Below are 21,447 nucleotides of genomic sequence, written 5' to 3'. Positions count from 1 at the left end.
CAAAAGTGGGGGGAGGATATAGTTCAAAAAGAAGATTTAATAATTATTTTGCACATTGTGATGGAATTTTTAACATGGGGGAATAAGTCCGAATATCTGTGCCTGGATGTAATTCTTACCTCTGTATCAGTACTGATTTTGATTTAATGTGTTCTTTTTTCTCCATTGGTGATTTGCTTGTTAATGAAGCATTAATTTGTTTAGTAATATTTGTGCTTCTTCTGTTTTGTTTAGGGTGGCTGGCATAGAAGGCTTATATAACTTGAAAATCTCAGAAAAAAACATGCATTTTTGAAAGACCTAATAGATAACAAAACATCTTTTCTTTTTAGAGACAGGTTCTCATTCTGTTGCCCAGGCTGGAGTGTAGAGGCATGATCATAGGCCACTGCAGCCTCAATTCCCAGGCTCAACCCATCCTCCCACCTCAGCCTCCTAAGTAGCTGGGACTACTGGCATGCCACTATGCTTGGCTATTTTTTAATTGTTTTGTGGAGATAGAGGTCTAACTATGTTGCCCAGGCTGTTCCCAAATTTTGGTCTCAGATGGTTCTCCTGTCTCGGCCTCCCAAACCTCTGAGATTACAGGCATGAGCCACCACGCCCAGCCAGATAACAAACACGTTTAAGTTTGACATTCATCATCATTGTAAACTTTTATTTCCTTTTAAGACTTAAACATTGGTGTTTAAAAAGAAAATGTCTTTTCCAATGAACAAAATAAATTGTCTTTTCCAATGAACTTTTCCAATGAACAAAATAAAATGTGTTTTCCAATGAACAAAATAAATGTGATAATATTCAATTTGTACATTGATTTGAATAAATTGGTGTAATTTCACTGTGTATGAGTGTGGTCATTATTATTAAAACTTAGAGTAGCAAATCTGAGGGAAAAGAGGCATAGGATTACATAATATGTGGCTGGGCAAAGGCTTATTATTTCTCTGTGTGTGTGTGTGTGTTTGTGTGTATGTGTGTTTGTGTTTTTTAAGGTTTTATTCCTCTTAACCTTACAATGTTGAGAACACACATCTGCCTCTTTACAGGTATCTTAGTAGGCTGGCAAGAAGTAGAGAGGGCAAGGGCAATTGGTTTCCTAATATGGGTTAATAGAAATATTTAGGCTAGGTATTGTTTTTGTTAAATAATAAAATGATGATTGCAAATTGAAATTGTAGAATATAACATAACCCTGTTAGCAAAATTTGAACTAAACACATTTGAATTATTTAATACCGACATATTGGTCACTTTAAGCAGACGAGGAAATAAATTATGTTAGTGAATATAAACCTTCAGAGATTTTAGTTTTTATTGGGTGGCTTTTTGGAGCGCTATCACTATAGAATTTCAAGCTGAGTTCACAGGCACAGAGTGTCTAGTTTACCTGAACGATTTGGGTACTTGTTTGGCTGCAGTAGAATTTACAAAAGAAAGGTAAAGACTTGGCCTTATATATTTTGGAGTTTTCCTGTTTTTTGTTTGTTTGTTTTGTCTTGTTTGTTTGTGTCATTACGTTTTTGAAGATTATGAAGTTGTGGCTAAACTGGTGACAAAAAATTAAAATTCTATTGAAATTATGCAAGACGTGATTGAAATATAAATTTGGAGTTGCTGGTGCTGTGGCAGTCTATGGAATATTATTTAGAGAAAATAGGCTTTTCTTTTCATGATCTAATTGAAAACTGAGTTAATCTATAATAGAATGATGACAAGGACAATTTACTCCAGTAGTTTTTTAAATTTTAATAACCTTAGTTATAAACATTGTCCTCACTGAAGGATGTAATTTCTAAAGTAGTAGCAATTTGTATATAGATATCTATTTTTTGCTACCAGCATTTAAATAATATATTACAAATATATGTATTATTACACATTTTTATATTTTCTATATATTATTCCTCACTAGAGAGATCAAGGTCTCCTGAGAGATGGAAGTTCCAGGTCTTAGTATAAAATGAGTCTGGATTGCTTCACAACTTATATATGCCTTATATATACATATTCTAATTAAAATTTTTATTTAAAGATAAGTGTAGATTGACATGCAGTTAGTTGCAAGAAATGATGCTGAGAAATCACACGTGCCCTTTTCTCAGTTCCCTGCAATGGTAACATCTTGCAAAATTATAATAAAATAGCACAACCAAGATATTGACATTGATATAGCCAGGATGGCAGAACATTAATATCACCATTTGGATTTATCCTGCTGGCCTTTTATAACCACACCCACTTTCATTCTCTGCTTCCTATCCTTAAACCCTGAAAAGCATTAATTTGGTCTCTATTTCTATACTTTTGTCATAGAAAGACTTACAAATGGAAGCATACAGCGTATCATGTTTTGGTATTGGCACTTTTCACTCAGCGTAATTCTCTGGAGAATCATCTTGATTGTTGCAAGAATTAATAGTTCATTCCTTTTTATTGCTGAGTGGTATTCCATGGTATGGATGTACCAGTTTGTTCACCCGTTAAATGTTGTTTCCAGTTTGGGGCTATTATGAATCAAGTTGCTATAAACATCAGTGGACAGGTTTTCGTGTAAATATAAATCTTCATTTCTCTGGGATAAATGCCCAGGAGTGCAACTGCTGGATTGCATGTTAGTTGTTTGTTTAGGTTTGTAATTGTGGGGAAAAGTAAGAGAGATCAGACTGTTACTGTGTCTATATAGAAAGAAGTAGACATAAGAGACTCCATTTTGTTCTGGATTTGAGATGCTGTTATTCTGTGATCCTACCCCCAACCCTGTCCTTGCAAGAGACATGTGCTGTGGTGACTCAAGGTTTAACGGATTTTGGGCTGTGCAGGGTGTGCTTTGTTAAACAAGTGCCTGAAGGCAGTATGCTGGTTAAAAGTCATCACCATTCTCTTAATCTCAAGTACCCAGGGACACATACACTGCCAAAGGTCGCAGGGACCTCTGCCTAGGAAAGCTAGGTATTGTCCAAGGTTTCTCCCCATGTGATAGTCTGAAATATGGCCTCGTGAGAATGGAAAGACCTGATCGTCCCCCAGCCTGACACCCGTGAAGGGTCTGTGCTGAGGAGGACTAGTATAAGAGGAAAGAAGGCTTCTTGGCAGTTGAGATAGAGAAAAGCATCTGTCTCCTGCCTGTCCCTGGGCAATGGGACATCTCGGTGTAAAACCCGATTGTATGTTCTGTTTACTGAGAAAGGAGAAAACAGCTTTAGGGCTGAAGGTGGGACGTGCTAGCGGCAATGCTGCTCTTTATGCACTAAAAAGGTTTATAGAGATGTTTGCATATGCATATCAAGGCACAGCATTTTTCCTTAAACTTATTCATATCACAGAGATCTGTATTCATATGTCTTACTGCTGACCTTCTCCCTAGATGATCCTATTATCCTGCCACTTCCCTTTTTCTAAGATGGTAAAGATAATGGTCAATAATACTGAGGGAACTCAGAAACCCGTGCAGGTGCGGGTCATCTGTATGCTGAGCACTGGTCCTCTGGGCCCACTTTTTCTTTCTCTATACTTTGTCTCTGTGTCTCATTTCTTTTCTCAAGTCTCTCGTTCCACCTAACGAGAAACGCCCACAAGTGTGGAGGGACAGGCCACGCCGTCATGTAATAAACTGCCAAAGTGTTTTCCAAAGCTGCTGTCCCATTTTACATTCCCACCAGCAATGTATGAATGATCCAGTTTCTCCACATCCTTGACATTTAGCTTTGTCACTAATTTTTATTCTAGCCATTCCGATAGATATGGAGTAGTATCTCATTGTGATTTTGTGGGGGGAGTGTTTTGTTTTGTTTTTTGAGATAAGGTCTTGCTCTGTTGCCCAGGTTGGAGTGTAGTGGTTTGATCACAGTTCACTGCAATCTTAAACTCGTGGACTCAAGCAATCCTCCTGCCTCAGCCTCCCAAGTAGTTGGGACTACAGGCACACACCACCACATTCGGCTATTTTTTTTTTTTTAAGTTTTTTGTAGACATAGACTCCTGCAATGTTGCCCAGGCTGTCCTCAAACTGCCAGCCTCATGTGATCCTCTTAAAGTTTTGGGATTTACAAAACCTCATTGTGGTTTAAATTTGCATTTCCTTAATGTCTAATAACTGGTGTCAAACATCTTTTATATTCTGTGCAATGAAATGTCTTTTCAGGTCTTTTGCTCATTATCTAAATAAAATTTTATTTTTTTCTGTTGAAATTTGAGAATTCTTTATATGTTCTATATACTAGTTGTAGTAGGGTGAACCCCCCCCAAAATAGCCATGTCCTAATGCCTGGAACCTTTGAATGTTACCTCATATGGCAATAAAGATGAGTCTTTGCAGAGCTAATTAAGTTAAGGATCTTGAGATAAAGAGATTATTCTGGATTATGTAAGTGGGCCCTGAATACAATCACTTATATCCTCAGAGAAGGGGAGCAGAGGGAGATTTCAAAAAGATGAGAAGAAGGCAATGTGATCACAGAGGTAGAGAAGGGAATGATGTGGCCACAAGCTAAGGAATGCCAGTAGTCACCAGAATCTAAAACTCCCAAAGAAAGGATATTCTCCTAGAATCTCTGGAAGGAGGGAGCATGACCTTGCAGACAAGTTGATTTCAGCCTAATAGTCCTGATTTCAGACTTTTGACCTCCAGAACTGGGAGAGAATAAATTTCCGTGGTTTTTTGTTTATTTGTTTTTCAGATGAAGTCTCGCTCTTGTCCCCCAGGCTGGAGTGCAATGGCGCGATCTTGGCTCACTGCAACCTCCAGCTCCTGAGTTCAAGCAATTCTCCTGTCTCAGCCTCCCAAGTAGCTGGGGTTACAGGCGCCTGCCATCACACCTGGCTAATTTCTGTATTTTTAGTAGAGACAGGGTTTCACCATGTTGGCCAGGCTGGTCTTGAACTCCTGACCTCAGGTGATCCACCCCCCTCAGCCTCCCAAAATGCTGGGATTACAGGCATGAGCCACCGTGCCCAGCCACGTCCATGGTTTTAAGCCACCAAGTTTGTGGAATTTTTTTACAGCAGGTATAGGAAACGAATACATTCTTCTTTTATTGGATATATGATTTACAAATATAACTCCTTTAAAGAGCCCTTTTGCAGAGCAAAAGTTTTTCATTTTGATAAAGTCTAATTTACACATTTTTAAATTTTATGGATTAGGCTTTTGCTGTCAAATCTAAGAATTACCCCAAGCCCTAGATTCTGAAAATTTTGGTGTTTTTTTTTTTTCTAAAATTTGTATAGTTTTACATTGTATTTTTAAGTCTATTATCTGTTTTAATTTTTGTATAAGGTATCAAGTTAGATCAAAGTTCATTTACCTATGGGAGACCACTTTCTTTGGTGTCATTTGTTCCTCTATTGAATTACTTTTGCACCTTTGTCAAAAATCAATTGGACATATTTATGTGGGTATATTTCTGAATTCTCTGTTCTGTTCCATTGATCTATGTGTCCCCTCCTCTGCCAATATGATATTGTCTTGATTACTGCAGCTGTCTTGTAATCCTTAATATCAGGTACAGTGATTCCTCTTACTTCATTCTTTTTCAAGGTCATTTTAGCTCTTCAAGGACCTACCTGTGTCTTTCTATATAAATTTTAAAAGAAACTTGATAATGTCTTAAAATCCTTTTTGGAGTTTTGATAGGAATTACATTAAATGAATTTGAGAAGTGTTACCAGCTGAATTGTGTCCCCCTAAAATTCATATGTTGAAGTCCTAACCCCAGTACCTCAGAACGTGGCTGTATTTAGAGGCAGTGCCTTTAAAGAGGTAATTAAGCTAAAATGAGGTTATTAGGGTGGGCCCTAATCCAATATGACTGGTACCCTTTAAGAAGAAGAAAAGTGGACACAGTACTGAGGGAAGACCATGTGTAAGTCTCAAGAGGAAGATGGCCATCTACAAAGCCAAAGAGAAAGACCTTAGAAGAAAGAAATCTTACCGACACTTTGACCTCTGACTTCTAGCCTCCAAAACTGTGATAAAATAACTCTGTTGTTTAAGCCACCCAGTCTGTGGTAGTTTCCTATGGCAGCTCTACCAAACTAATAGAGGAAGAACTGATATCTGTACTACGCTGACTCTTCCAATTCATGAACAGGGTGTGTCTCTTGATTTATTTAGGTCTTTGATTTCACGCATCAACATTTTGTAATGTTAGCTATAAATTCCGCACATATTTTATTACATTTAGACCTGAGTATTTTAAGTCATAGTAAATAATATTGAATTTTATTTAGAGTTTCCATATGATCATTATTAACAAAAAAAGTCATTGACTTCTGTGCATTGATTTTGTACCCTTGTGACCTTGTTGAAGTCACTAATTCTAGCAGTTTCTTTGTAGGTTCTTTGAGATGTTCTACATAAACAATTACATCATATGTATATGGAAACCGTTTTACTTCTTTCTTTCTAATATATATGCCTCTTTTTGCCTTATTGCAATGGCTACTCAAGAAAGGAAGACAAATATATTAGTTTCCTATGACTGCTGTAAGAAATTATCACAAACTTGGTGACTTAAAACAACTTTCAGTCCTATGTTGTATAACAGTGGTGAGAATTGATATCCTTGCCTTAATCTTAGGGGGAATGCATTCTGTCTTGTGCCCAGAACTGTTTCCACTGCTGTTGGGAGATGGGTCCACCCTATCACTGGATATGAGTCTTTTTCTAAGTTCCTGCTTTGGTTTCTTTGGTTTTTGTCTACACCTGTTGGTGATCCTGAGTTACAGGCCTCTCCAGTACCCAGACCAAGATATATTAGAGATAAAAAGAAATCACAGGGAAGTCACTAGAGTGTCATTCTTCAAGTACTGAGTTCCCCAGCTAGTTCATCTTCTTTGCACTTTCAGAGTCCTTTTTATAAATGTCTATCAAATTATTTATAAGGGTATTTAGCTGTGTCTAGAGGAGATCAGGAGAGAAAATGAGTCTACTCCATCTTGTCCCTGAATCATGTATTATTAAATAGTTATCAAATATTACATAATAATACAAGGTTAATACAAGGTTTTTTGTTTTTTTTTTTTTAGATGAGCCTAGAAGATCTGACTGCTACTATGGAACTTAGAAATATTTTGAAACAATTTCTTGGGTTCCTAAAATTGACTGTGGATGAAGCTGACTAGCAATTCAACCGGGAGTGACAAAAAGGAGAGGTGCTAGGCTGGTAACAGAGGATGGGAACATCTGTGGTTGGGTTCTATTGGGAAAGAAATAGGGTGATACTGTGACTTCAGTGGTAGTTAATTAAATGCAGCATTATAATGCCCCTCGGGAATTTTGCCAATCAGTATGCAAAAATAGAGTTTTGTCAGCTACTCTGTGTTTATGTATACAGCTATGTCAGCTACTCTATGTTTATGATAGTCTTCGGTGAATTGTACTCGTCAATTAGTTATTGATCATGAGCCTTAAAATTCTGGTACAGTGGACCAGAAGGCATGAGCTTTTTTGAGAGAATCAAAGGGTATCTGGAGAACATTTGCTAGGTGGCTTGGAAGGGGATCTGAAGATACTCTAAGAATAGCAAGAAAAAATAATAATGCTGTGAGTAAAAATGCAGCTTATTGCATAAGAGATACTGAGATTTTCACAAATTACATAATACATTTTTAAATATATTTGAATATTTTTCTGATTTGTGCATGCCTTTGTTGTACTAAAATAAACATGTGCTGTCTAAGGTAATAAATCCAAAAATTACTGATTTAAGTGCTTTATTTCATTCTAACTTATTTGATGTCTAAATATAAAAAGTCTGAGAGTTTCTGTATCATTATATTAAAAAGTGTCTGAACTTTAAGAAATTTAATGGTGTATGCTCACTTGCATTAGCAATTTGAAGATGCTGTTGTATATCTGATGTATCTGTTCCCAGGTATCAGTTTGCATCTCTTAAGTGTAACGGTCTTAGTCTTTTTGAAATTAGTTCCGTTTTATAGTTGTTATTTCCTTTTTGTTTTTGTTTTCCATTTTAATGAAACGTAGAGCCCAGGTAAGAATCTTGCCATAGCAGATCTTTCCAGAAATGTGGAATGAGTAGGAATTTGAAGGGTGAAGAAAATTATAGCAAGAAAATATTTTCAAACTAGAGATCAAAAGTCATTGTGGAAATACACGACTGCACAAAAAAGTTATATATGTATGGGAGCAAGAGTAATCATTTTGATGCATACTGTGAACTAAGTACCTTAATGACACCCAAAGGCCTAATTATTTTTAAATAATCATCTTGAAGCATATTGTGAATACCCAAATGACACCAAATGAACAGTTGAGGCACTGATCCAATTCACAAAATTACCTTCATTTCTGCCAATTTTGAAGCATTTCTTTAAACAGTATATTTACCTTCTAGGCATTCTAGGGAACAATTTGAGTTTTAATTTTCCTCTAATCAATCTTACATGTCCCTCATTCTCCCCAAAATCTTCTCCTGCCTTTTAAATGTAAACTATGAGTGTTGAAATGCTATAATGACAAATAAAACTACGTGTTATAATCAGCTAGATCTAGGTTCCAACTCTGACTTTGCTGTCTAGTAGTCTAATCATGTGACCCTGGGCAATTTATTGCCTAAATGAGAAATAAGTAAGCTGCATGAAGGCAAAAATTTGTTTTGTGCACCAGACACAGAACCGAGATGTGTGCTTAGTATACTGTAGGTGCTCAATAAATAATAGCCAAATGAATGACCTTCAGTTTTCATGTCTATAATGTTATGTTTTTGTGAGAATTTAAAATAACCTTGAGCCAGGAATCTGAGACCAGCCTGGGCAACATAGCAAAACCCCATCTCCACAAAAATAAAAATAAAATAAAATACACTGATAACAACTGCTAAGCTCTTGACATATTAGTGCACTCAAATTCTAATGAAACCTTGCTCTTCAAAATTTAGCCAGTCTCACCATCTCTGTGAAGTCTTCCTGAACAATCTTTACCCAACTCTAGTTCAATAATTTAATACATCTTCAGTACCATTACCTCCCCCTTTTATGTGTACGAACTTGCCGTCTGATTAAAACTGGACATGTTGGTGTTTTCATTGTGTCTGCTACCTTTCTTTGTAGGTATTTACTTAGGTTTAGTTTCTTTGACAAAAAGGGCGATATCTTCTTTGTTATCTATTGTATTGTTTAAAAACATTGGTTTAAAAGCCACAGAGCCTAAGTTTAAAATTCCTACTCTACAATATACGAATTATGTGGCCTTCTGTGAATTACCAAATAAACCTCTTCCTCTTTTCTATTGTATGTAAACTACAGATGACAACAGAATCTAACTCATATGGTTTGCGAGAATTAAGTGATGAAATACATGTAAAGCGCTTAAAACAGTGCCTGGCACGTAAGGAATAACAACTGTTAGCTATGATTATTGTCGTTTCCTGCAAAGCTACATACGAATAATTAAACACAACTTTCTTAAAGACTTGCCTCTAGACAGTGTTGACAGCTGGATAATATATCTTTATGTAACTGATTTATTTACAAAGATTTGAGATATATATCTAATTTCTTCAAAGTAATACAAGACAGAACAGATTAAATGTGACACCTCAAATACATATACAATGACAGGATAACAGGATGGGAAAAGAAAGCCAGAAAAAAAATTATTTGAACAATGACAGGGTAAATGTTAGAGGTTCAGAGTTTTCAGGTAGAATTTAGCAGAAGCAAAACTCTTTATCATTTTTTTTTTCAAGAGTTCATTGCTAGTTGAAATGCAATGATGGGGTAGAATGATAATTCACGTTTCACTGCCTCTGAAGGTAACGTTTAAGTTAGCCATTTCTTGAGGTAGTTGCACTTACACACAGATCCATCAACTCAGACAACAACATGCCAATCTGCCACAAGAAAAATGGGTGTGATCTGAGCTCCTACACCAATAAGAATGTTTAAAAGTTCAAGTCTTCATGATCACCTAACTTCAGCCTGAAAGTCTGTTATCTGTATAGGAATTGAATGAACTCATATTTATAACCTAGCTTTAATCCGCAAATAACTCTGTGAATGAAATATATTGAAATATCATGTAATGGTAAGGGGCAATTTGAGGTTGCTTTCAGTTTATAATGAAAATAGATTCAGACTAGCAGTGATTTTTTATTTTTTCCTTAAAGATATATGATTATTATCCTTTTGGTTAATTACTACAAATGCTTTTTTTGTTTTGTTGTTGTTGTTGCTTTTGTTTTGAGACAGTGTCTCACTCTATCACTCAGGTTGTAATGAGATTAATTCCTGCATATCTTTTAGAGCCCCACTTACATGTCACTTCCTCTGGGAAGCTTTCTGACACTAAATTGACCATCTTTTTTGATCCTACAATTCTCTTTCATGCTATTTGCCACATTTCAGGGTAATTGTCTGCTTTTGAGCCTCTCTACTGTAAGACTCCTAAGTATTTTTTTTGTTTGTTTGTTTGTTTGAGACAGGGTCTTGCTCTGTCAACCAGGCTGGAGTGCAGTGGTGTGACCTTGGCTCACTGCAGCCTCAGCGTAAACCTCCTGGGTTCTGGGCTTAAGCCATCCTCCCACCTCAGCCTCCAAGTAGCTGGGACTACAGGCACACACCACCATGCCCAGCTAATTTCTGTATTTTTTGTAGAGACAGTGTTTTGCCATGCTGCCCAGGCTGGTCTCGAACTCCTAGGCTCAAGCGATCCTCCTGCCTCAGCATTCCAGGGTGTGGGATTGCAGGTGTGAGCCACCACACCCAGCAAGTGGCTTTTGTTGTTGTTGTTGTTGTTGTTGTTTTGTTTTGTGTGTGTGGTTTTTTTTTTACACTTTATTGTATATTTATTTGATAGTTATATATCTTCCTTGGTAAAGTTTCTGGTCAAATAACTTCTTACTTTTTATTGACCATTTTTCTTATTTTGAGTTTTGAGAGTTCTTTATCTATTCAGGATACAAATCATTTACTGAATATGCTACTGCTGAATACTCTTTATCAATCTGTGGCTTTACTTCATTTGCTCAATCCTGTTGTTCAAAGAGCAAAAGCTTTTAATTTTGATGCAGTCCAATTTACCCATTCTCTTTATGGCTTGTGGTTTTTGACATCATAGGTAAGAGCTCTTGGCCTAACCCAATATCCCTAAAGATTTTCTTCTGTTTTCTTCCAGAAGTTTAGTAGTTTTGCATTTTAAATTTAGCTCTGTATTCCATTTTGAGTTTATTTTTGTATAAGGTATAAAATTTCCTGAATGTGGGTTTGCAACAACATTTGTTGAAAAGACTATTCTTTCTCCACTGAAATGCCTTTTAGTAAAAAAAAATTAATTGGTTATATTTGTTCATTTCTGGATCCTCTATTTATATCCATTCATATGTGCACTTTTCTTTCCATCAATACCATTCTTCTTGATTACTGTAGCTCGACAGTAAGTCCTAAATTCCAGTATTATGAGTTCTCCAATTTTGCTGTTTTTCAAAACGGTTTCAGCTATTGTAGTTATTTTGCCTTTCTGCATAAATTTTAGAATCAGCTTTTTGATTAAAAACTCTGCTGAGAGTTTTGGTTGCAATTGTGTTTAATCTATAGATCATTTGGGGGCAAACTGACATCTTAATAATATTGATTCTTCTAATCCATAATCAGGATATATCTCTCCATTTATTTGGGTCTTTAATCTATTTCATCAGTGTTTTGAAGTTTGCAGCATACAGCTCCTGCACATAATCTGGTAGATTTACATTTATAATTTTATTATTTTTATGATACTATAAATGGTACTCTTCAAAATTTTGACTTCCAGTTTCCACCACTTCTACATAGAAACACAATTTATTTGTGCATATGGACCTTGCATCCTAAGAGCTTGCTAAACTCACTTAATAGTTATTCTAGCTATCTGTGAATGCACAGCAAATTATCCCCCAAATTAGTAGCTTATAAAAACATTCATTATTTCACAGTTTCTGTGAATCAGGCATTGGGTCACATCATATCTTCTTCTTCAGCATGTTTCATAGGCTGCAATCAAGGTGTCAGTCAGGTTGCAGCCACCTTAAAGCTCATCTGGAGAAAAATCCACTTCTATGTTCACTCATGTGGTTCATATAATTTGCTGGCTTTTGGATTGAAGGACTTGGACCCACATTGGATGCATGAGGCTTCTCTCAATTCCTTGCCGGGTGGGCCTCTCTATAGGACAGTTTACAACATGGCAGCTTGCTTAATCAGAACAAGAAAGTGAATGAGCAAGAGAGAGTGCCAGCAAGAGAGAAAGTGCAAGCAAGATGGAAGTCACAGTCTTTTATAACGTAATCTCAGAAGTAGCATCCAATCACTTCTGCTCTATTCTCACACCAAAAGGGAGGGGATCATTGTGGCAGGGACCATTGGGGGCCATTTCAGAAGCAGGCTACTGTATTATTTCTAGGAGCTTCTTTGTAGATCCCTTAGGATTTTCTATGTAGACAATTATGTCATCTTCAAACAAAAACAGTTCTGTTCCTTTCTTTCCAACTTGCGTTTCATTAATTTTTCTTATGTTACTACACGGGCTAGGACCTGCAGTATGATGTTGAATAAGAGTGGTGAAAGTGGACATCCTGATCTTATTCTTGAAATTCAGGTGAAATCATTCAATCTTTCACCATAAAGTACAATGTCTGCTTAAGGATAATTGTAGATCCCCTTTATCAAGTTGAGGAACTTCCCTTCTATTCTGAGTTTTCTGGGTGAGTTTTAATCTTTATTTTTTTCTTTTTGAGACAGGGTCTCATTCTGTCACCCAGGCTGAAGTACAGTGGCACAATCACGGCTCACTACAGCCTCAACCTCCTTGGGCTCAGGGGATCCTTCCATATCAGCCTCTGGATCAGATGGGGTTACAGGCACGTACCACCACGCCTGGTTAATTCCTTCCTTCCTTCCTTCCTTCCTTCCTTCCTTCCTTCCTTCCTTCCTTCCTTCCTTCCTTCCTTCCTCTCTCTCTTTTTTTAATTATTTTTAGAGTTGGGGTTTCCCCAGGTTGCCCACGCTGGTCTCAAATTCCTGTACTCAAGTGATCCTTCCAGCTCAGCCTCCCAACTTGCTGGGATTACAGGCCTGAGCCACTGAGTCTGGTCGATCGTTTTTATCTTGGAGTTCATTTTCGCCAAATGTCTTTTCTGCATCAACTAATCCAAAACTGAGATGATCATATGGTTATTATATTCTTTAGTCTATTCAGATGATCAACTAATCAACATTAATTGATTTTTGAATGTTGGGCCAGCTATATCAGAATGTATTATCCCTTTTATATACTGCTGAACTAAATTTCTTAATATATCTTGATTATTTTTGCATCTATATTAATGAAGCAATTGATCCCTAATTTTCTTGTTTATAAGGTCTCTGGTTTTACTATCAGGGTAATCCTGGTCTCATAAATGATATAAATGTATTCCTTTTGCTTCTATTTTCTGGGAGAGATTGTATAGAATTCTTATTTTTTTCTTCCTGAAATGTACAGTAGAATCTGCCAGTGAAGCTGTCTAGGCATGGAGATTTTTTAGAAGCATTTACGTTTTTTCTAATTTTTAATTTTTAATTGTTGTAGGTACATAGTATGTATACATTTATAGGGTACCTGAGATGTTTTGATACAGGCATGCAATGCATATTCATCACATCATGAAGAATGAGATATCCATCCCCTCAAGCATTTATCCATTGACTTACAAACAATCCAATTATACTCTTTAAGTTATTTTAAAATGTATAATTTTTTTTATTGACTATAGTCACACTGTTGTGCTATCAAGCACTAAGTCTTATCCATTCTTTCTAACTATATTTTGTACTCATTAACCTTTCCCACTACCATCCATTCCCCCAATACCCTTCCTAGCTTCTGGTAACCACCCTTCTACTGTCTATCTCAATGGGTTCAATTGTTTTGATTTTTAGATTTCACAAATAAGTGAGAACATGTGATGTTTGTCTTTCTGTGTCTGGGTTATTTCACTTAACATAATGACCTCCAGTTCCATTCATGTTGTTGAAAATTACTGAATCTTCTTTTTTGTGGCTAAATAGTACTTATTTTTAGCGCTTACTAATCCCTGGATGGTAAGGGTTACTTTTGTATATGGAGTATACTTGGGTCTTTCTTCATAAGCCTAATTGAAAATCTTTTATGTTTAAGTGATAGCTTCTTCATTCGAGTTTATTATTATTACTTCCTGATATGTTTGATTTCAACTCTGTCATATTAAATCATCATATAATGTTAAGTGTATTTGTATGTTTTCTTTTCTTTTCCTTTTTGAGATGGAGTCTCGCTCTGTTGCCCAGGCTGGAGTGCAGTGGCACAGTCTTGGCTCACTGCAAGCTCCGCCTTCCGGGTTCAGGCAATTCTCCTGCCTCAGCCTCCGTAGTAGCTGGGACCACAGGCGCCCACCACCACGCCTGGCTAATTTTTAGTAGAGAGGGGGTTTCACCGTCTTAGCCAGGATAGTCTCGATTTCCTGACCTCGTGATCTGCCCGCCTCGGCCTTCCAAAGTGCTGGAATTACAGGCGTGAGTCACGGCGCCAAGCCTTATTTTCTTCTATTTCTTCCTGTATTTGACTGGTTTTGGCTCTTCTACTGATTACATTTCCTCTGGTGTTTAAGAAGCTGTGTATTTTTGTTCTAGTGGTTAACTTTATATTTATAACATGCTTAATGACCCTAGACTCATGTTTTCTTATCAATTCTATTACTTTCTGATTTGCCAGTTTTTTAAGGTTATAATTTAATTCTTATTCGTTTATAGAAGAATCAATGAAATGATGCTACACTCCTCTTCCCCTTCCTCTTTCTCTTCCTAATTTTTGGTTGCATTGTTTCCAGATTGTTAGAACATTTAAAGTGTAATATATATTATATGACATAGTATTTTTCTGCTCTTATAATACCATTTCTTTTATTTTAACTCTAAAGTTAAATATATTAAATGTTTATCATCAGTCTTTTTGAGGAAATTATCCCAGTCATCGCTTTGTTAGATGAATCCCATCCACTATTTTATTTTGCTTTATTTTGTAATTTTATTTTATTTTATTTTATTTGAGACGGAATCTCCCTCTGTCGCCTAAGCTGGATTGCAGTGGCTCAATCTTGGCTAACTGCAACCTCCACCTCCTGGGTTCAAGCAATTCTCCTGCCTCAGTCTCCCAAGTTGCTGAGATTACAGGCAGGCAGCACTACACCCGGCTTTTTTTTTTTTTTTTTTTTTTTTTTTTGTATTTTTAGTAGATACAGGGTCTCTACTAAAGAAACCCAGTAGGCCAGGCTGGTCTCAAACTCTTGACCACAAATGATCTGCCTGCCTCGGTCTCCCAAAGTACTGACATTAAAGGCATGAGCCACCACACCTGACCTCCACTATTTTATTTTTTAAATGGGCTTGTGGTACAGAATTCCCTGAATTTTAAAAGACTTAAACTTTTTATAGTCTTAATGGACAACTTGTCTAGATATAGATTCATTTTTCCAAACCTTTTTGTGTACTTAAAAATATTTTTAAATTTATGGCATCTGTTATACAGAGTAAAATTCACCTTTTTAAAACTGTATACTAGAATTTATAGCTCTTCAGATTTTTATGTATATATGTATTTGTATAACCATCACCACAATCAAGATATAGAACAGTTTTATAATACCAAAATAAATGCCTTTTTAAAGTCATCTTCCCACTTTTAGCCATTGAAACTGCTGATCTTTTTCCTGTCTGTATAAATTTGCCTTTCAAAGAATGTCCTATAAATGGTTGTTTTTTGAAAGTATTGTTTCACTATTGCTTTGTTTTGTCTTTTTTTTTTTTTTTTTTTTTTTTTTTGACAAGTAAGGCCAGTCTAATGCTCTTGCTCTTGTAAAATTTTCCCTCCTTTTGCTTGGAAACCCTGAGGATTTTTTCTTTATATTGAAAATCCAATGTCACAGATTTATCTCTGAGTTCATTGTTTCAGGTCAGTTTTCTAGCACTGGGTTGAACCTATCAATATGTAGATTCAGATTCTCTTTTATTTCTGGAGGACATTCTTGGATTATAGTTTTAAATACTAATTATGTTTTACTATTTGTTCTTTTTCAAGAATTCTCATACATACATTTGATCATTTTTGCTGATATTTCATTTCAACCACTCTCTTTCTGACGTATTTTACTTCTTTCTTTGTCTCATCTTCATTCTCTTTGTTAACCTGTTTTTCTTCTATATTCCTTATTAAGTTTCATATGAATCAATTCTTTGTTGGGTGCTTTTCATGTTCATTCCTGATACGATGTCTTTTTCTTCTGTTTTATTTGTCCTGAATTCAGTTAATTTTGCTTCATGTTGTCCTATTTTTTGACCATTTCTATTCTGAGTTATTAGATTACTACTTCAAGGTACATTTTTAATACCTTAACGTGCTTGTTTGAAGATATTGTTTTGAAGTGTTTTGCTAGCATATTCTTCTGCTTGATCATTCTTTAGTGGAGGGAATGCTCATCAAATGCCTTCTTTCTATTCTCATATTCTGATTTCTTTCTACAGTACCTTGGTATAGATGAAGATTGGTTGCATCTCAGAATTTCTATGAACATGACTGGCAGTTTGTAGGTAGCTTCCAAAATTCCAAGCTCAAGAGCATCCTCTTCTCTTTGTGTATCAAAGTATGGTTTCTTTACTGGAGGGTCTTTGGGGGACAGTGGGAGACAGTAGAGGGAGGGATGATGGGCCCTAATATTTTGGCATTTTCCGTATTGTGAGATGATAAATTTCCCCCTCTTGCTTCTTTTTATTTTCACTGTGCTTTTTTTTTTTTTCAAGTCACCTCTTGCTTTCTTTGTTACTTTTTTCTACCTCCAAAGAATTAATTTTCTAATGCTGCTTTCTTGAGTCTTATGCATACTTTTCAGTACCTTATCTAAAGGCTAACCTTCTAGAGAAACGTTTCAGTATTTTCACACTTGGGGTAGACTTACTTGCTTGTGTTGTTGTTGTTGTTGTTGTTGTTTTTGAATGGATTCTTGCTCTGTCGCCAGGATGGAGTGCAGTGGTGTGATATCGGGTCCCTGCAACCAACCACCGCCTCCCGGGTTCAAGCAATTCTATTGCCTCAGCCTCTGGAGTAGCTGGGATTACAAGCACCCACCACCACGCCTGGCTAATTTTTTTGCATTTTTAGTAGAGACTGTGTTTCACCATGTTGGCCAGGCTGGTTTCAAATTCCTGACCTCAAGTGATCCGTCTGCCTGGGCCTCCCAGAGTGCTAGGATTACAGGCGCGAGTAACCACGCCTGGCCACTTGCGGTGAGTTTCGATCAATCTTAGGCTTCCTAATAGCTTTCCTCTAGTTTATTTCATGCTATTTTTCCTAGACTACTCTTCTACACAACAGCATGGGGTAGAAGCCTAATAGATAGTTCAATGTTATTTCCTGTTTGTTTTTCTACTTACAGGTAATTTGAAATTTGAATGTTCTCCACACTTAATGGTGGTATTGTGTAGTTTCATTGTTTTTTATATTGTTCTTTGTTTATTTGGGCAGGGGAATAGATATGTTAAGAGGCTTGGATTTATGCTAATACTATTATTTGGCCACTCACATTTTTTAAAAGGGAGAAGCTGGCAAAACAGACACCACAGAACAAAGTATACCTTCTAAATCACAGTTTCACTTCATTCCAGTAATCTTTTCTTAATTTTGGAGCAATAGAGTAGTAAAATGCCCACTGAGCAGATAAAATACTGGTGCTTTAAGGCTAATGCATCACTGAAACTTGATGAAGAATAAGAAAAGCATATTTCCTGAGAACACTTTATGAAATGCCTATTAAGATAATCTACTATTGCTGCAGGTTTAGAACAGGCTAATTAATTTTTACATTTCATGAGAGATTATTTTCTAGATGCATTTATTTTCTTTTAGGATTCGACAACTAGATACACTTTCAATATTATTTCTTCTAGTTTCATTATACACTCTAGGCAACTGGAAGTCTATTTTACTCCTTTGTGAGATAAGCATATTAGCAATTAAATTCAAACTGGGCTTTCCAACTTCCTAGTAAACATACTTTGTAGAATTGTGTATACAATTTGATTGTTCATCATAAATATTAGCTGGAAATGAAACCTTAGGTTAAAATGACCAGAATGAAGGGATGGAAGAAAATCAAAAGAAAAATTAAAAACCTCTTTAAAATCAATTGAAACTTTCAATGCCTGAATTTTTAAAGTGATGATATGAACTTGCACTTAAATACTTACTAATTAATTTTGCTATCTCTTGTCTCTTTGTAATAACAGAAATTATAGACTCCATGAACAAGAAGAATAGCTATTATCGAGTGCCTGTTTTGTGTCAAGCACTTAGTTTGGCAGCTTTAAAAAGGATTTCTTAAAATATATTTATTAAAGAGGATGAGCCTGGTTTTCCTTCTTTGTATCGGAGATGGTAGTAGGTATGTGTACTGCCCAGAACACAGGGCTTGAAAGATGTTTCTGTTACTGTCCCATTTGGTATACTGTAAGGCAACTAACTGTTCATTCACTGTTTACAAAGACACTAAGCTGGAGAGCATCTATGTATGATTTTAATATATTACAAAATGTCTGTTTTGCTTTTGGAAGACTGTTACTGATTTATTTAATAAATATGATACATACATCCAACTCCTTCTGTCACACAATTTGCTTTTGTCTTTTTCCAAATGTTACAAGTAAAATAATTAACTTTATGAGTGTTTACTATAATATGACAGCAATTTATAACCTTATATGAGATTGAAAAGTGAATAAAATTGTACTTACCATAAAGGATTGCCAGGAGAGACAGGGGCATGACAAGTAGTCCCACTAGCATATCAGCAATGGCTAGGGACATTAAGAAGTAATTGGTGGCATTGTGCAGTTTCTTTTCCATGCTTACTGCCATGATCACAAGTATGTTGCCACCTATTGTCATGATTATTATTACGACGATTGAAAGTGCTGGCCAGTTTTGTACCCCGTCTGGGAATTTGAAGCGTCCACCATCGGAGGTATTGAAAATGTCAGTTACTATAGCTGCTACTGGGCTGACAGAAATATCGCATTGCCAAACCAATAGGCCAATTAGGTGCACACTGAAAATTAAGAAGAAAAAAAAAAACAATCAGGTACATATTATATTACTTATACACAATGTGTTGCTCATGCAAAACAACTGCTTCTCCAAGGATCATTGTCATCATTATCATCATTGTCATCATCATTATTTCTACTCTCTTAATTAAATCTCAGTATTTCTTCTTTCTCTCCAAAAATCACCAACTTTTATTGAGTGATTATTATGAGTTAGGCACTTAGTTTGCTGAAACATGTATGTATAATCTCATTTGATCTTATTAAACAACCTCATGATGTCAGTTCTAATTTATATCCATCATGTAAATGAGAAGACTGAGTAAAGTTCAGAAAGGGTAAGTAACTTTCAAGCCCAGTCAGTAAGTGGCGGGGCCAGGGTCCATACTCAGGTCCCACTGATTTCAAAGTCTATGTTTTAAACTTTTACTGCAATCTGAAACCACAATATTGTTTGATTTGCTCTAATAGTCTATTCTTTATATTTTAAAAATATTATTTCCTTTAGATATGTTCTGAGACAGCTGATAACAGAATGAAGGGAGATTTCCTTAAAGGATCCATTATCCTAACAAGGAAACTGGAAATTGCATTCTACTGATCCAAGGCTAAGAAGGAATTAAGTTGCCATCAGACCAACTTCAGTCAAGCGCCTGGAAGAGGTACAGTGGGTTTTGACAAGAGTACCCATTCATTTCTTTTTAGAAGTTTTTCTACCTTTTCACATTTGCAAAGTGTCATTATGCTGGTTCAATCGTTTCTTAATGTTTTGTGCTATAAACTTTCCTTCTACCTGCCACTCTCCGCATTTCTGTCTTGTCTTATATTTTCTGGGTCCTGTTCTTGGCTAGATAATGATTTGTGGTGATGATTAATGCCTATGGATTTGTTACTTTTCAAGCACTGGAACTAAATCTCTTAAGTCATTTAAAATGTACATTTCTCATGATGGTCCTTAGGTAGATTCTACCAGTAGGAATTTCAGGCCAGGTGGCGGGCTATTGCAAGAGATGGATGTGGTTGTCATTTGCACATTCTAAATTAATATCCCCCTATGGTGACATGAGATTTATTCGAGTTATGTGCATAAATATTCTCTCAAAGTGTAAGCTCCTAAAATATCTAATAAAGCTACACATTTTTTCTTTAATAAAATAGACAACACAGCCAAGCATGTTCAATATTTCCTGCTTAAAACCAAGAAATATTACCTGTGAATGACTGATTTATGTTTATTCCATGTGTAGTAATAGTTATTTAATTAATGTTAATCAGCAACATGAGGATATGTTTCCTATATGTAGTGGTTGTTCCACCTTGATATTATTTATAGAGGAGAAAATTACCTCTGGTCACACAATATATGCTACATAAATTTCTATGCAAAATAGTTGAAGGATGATTCTTTCTGAAATTAGGGAGATGGAACACATGACATAATATTCAGAGTCTGCGTTTCTCCATGTTGTGTATTTTTATGTCATTATCCCAGTCACTTGTTCTTTGAACTGAAGATAGTATCTCCAGACAGGGATAACATATGTGTGATTTAATGGACTCATTGCTCACTACCATTATCAGAGAAATCGCAATTCTTATCAAATGATGAGAATTAATCAGTAAATTCTTCCAAAAGTATTATTTTCCCAGAACATACAAAATAGGCAAAAATAATACAGGATTCCAAAATCTATCTCATAATTAATCTGTGATTAATATAAGTAAAAATTATTGAAATAAAGGACCAAATAAATAGAAGCAAATTATTTGTTCTCAGCTTTGATTACTCTGTCACTGTATTTATTGAATGTGGCATGTGGCCAATGTCCTGGCCACCTGACTTCAGTAATTTTTGACCAGTCACTTAACCTATCACAACATCAACTTCATCTGTACAAGGACGGTGTCCATCACATGGTTGTTGTGAAAATTAAATGGTATATGTCAAACTTAATAATAATACCTGTGTCATAAAAGGCCCTCAGTAAATGCTGGAGGTACCTTCTGTCTGTTTCATAGTTAAACAAAAGTATTTTATGTTTGCTATATCTCAACTCATGTATTTCAAAATTTGCCAGGATAATTTAAGTCTAGATTTTATTTTGAGATGATGTCTATGTATGAAGAACTGGACTCAGAAAAGTAATCTTAAATCCAGTACATTTTCCAGAGTCTTTTCTGGCCTAGCTGATAAAAAACTTGTTCTGCTGGCGTTTTAAAAAACAATGTTCTGTTTTAAATTAGCTGATGATCATCTCAAGTAGTCCCACAAAAATTTATCTCAGATACTAAACTGTGTCTTCGGTTGTTGATTGCAGAATGACAAATACATTTATCCTTAAA

General features: G+C 35.8%; 1 protein-coding gene across 3 annotated transcripts in view; it reads right to left on the bottom strand.

The window, feature by feature from the left end:
* HTR2C (5-hydroxytryptamine receptor 2C) overlaps positions 1-21,447 on the bottom strand; it is a 294,885-nt gene that overhangs the window by 139,413 nt on the left and 134,025 nt on the right. For 2 of the 3 annotated variants that reach the window (XM_005594406.4, XM_005594407.5), the window contains exon 4: positions 18,793-19,106. In XM_005594406.4, the coding sequence (XP_005594463.1) occupies positions 18,793-19,106 (314 nt within the window). Of the gene's footprint in view, positions 1-18,792; positions 19,107-21,447 lie in introns of those variants that run through there. The other variant, XM_074029302.1, reaches the window with a different exon arrangement.

The sequence above is a fragment of the Macaca fascicularis genome, chromosome X (genome assembly GCF_037993035.2).
Source record: "Macaca fascicularis isolate 582-1 chromosome X, T2T-MFA8v1.1".
In the NCBI taxonomy this organism is placed as follows: domain Eukaryota; kingdom Metazoa; phylum Chordata; class Mammalia; order Primates; family Cercopithecidae; genus Macaca; species Macaca fascicularis.
Note: the sequence above shows the minus strand (reverse complement) of the source record. Positions and strands in the feature narration are given on the sequence as shown.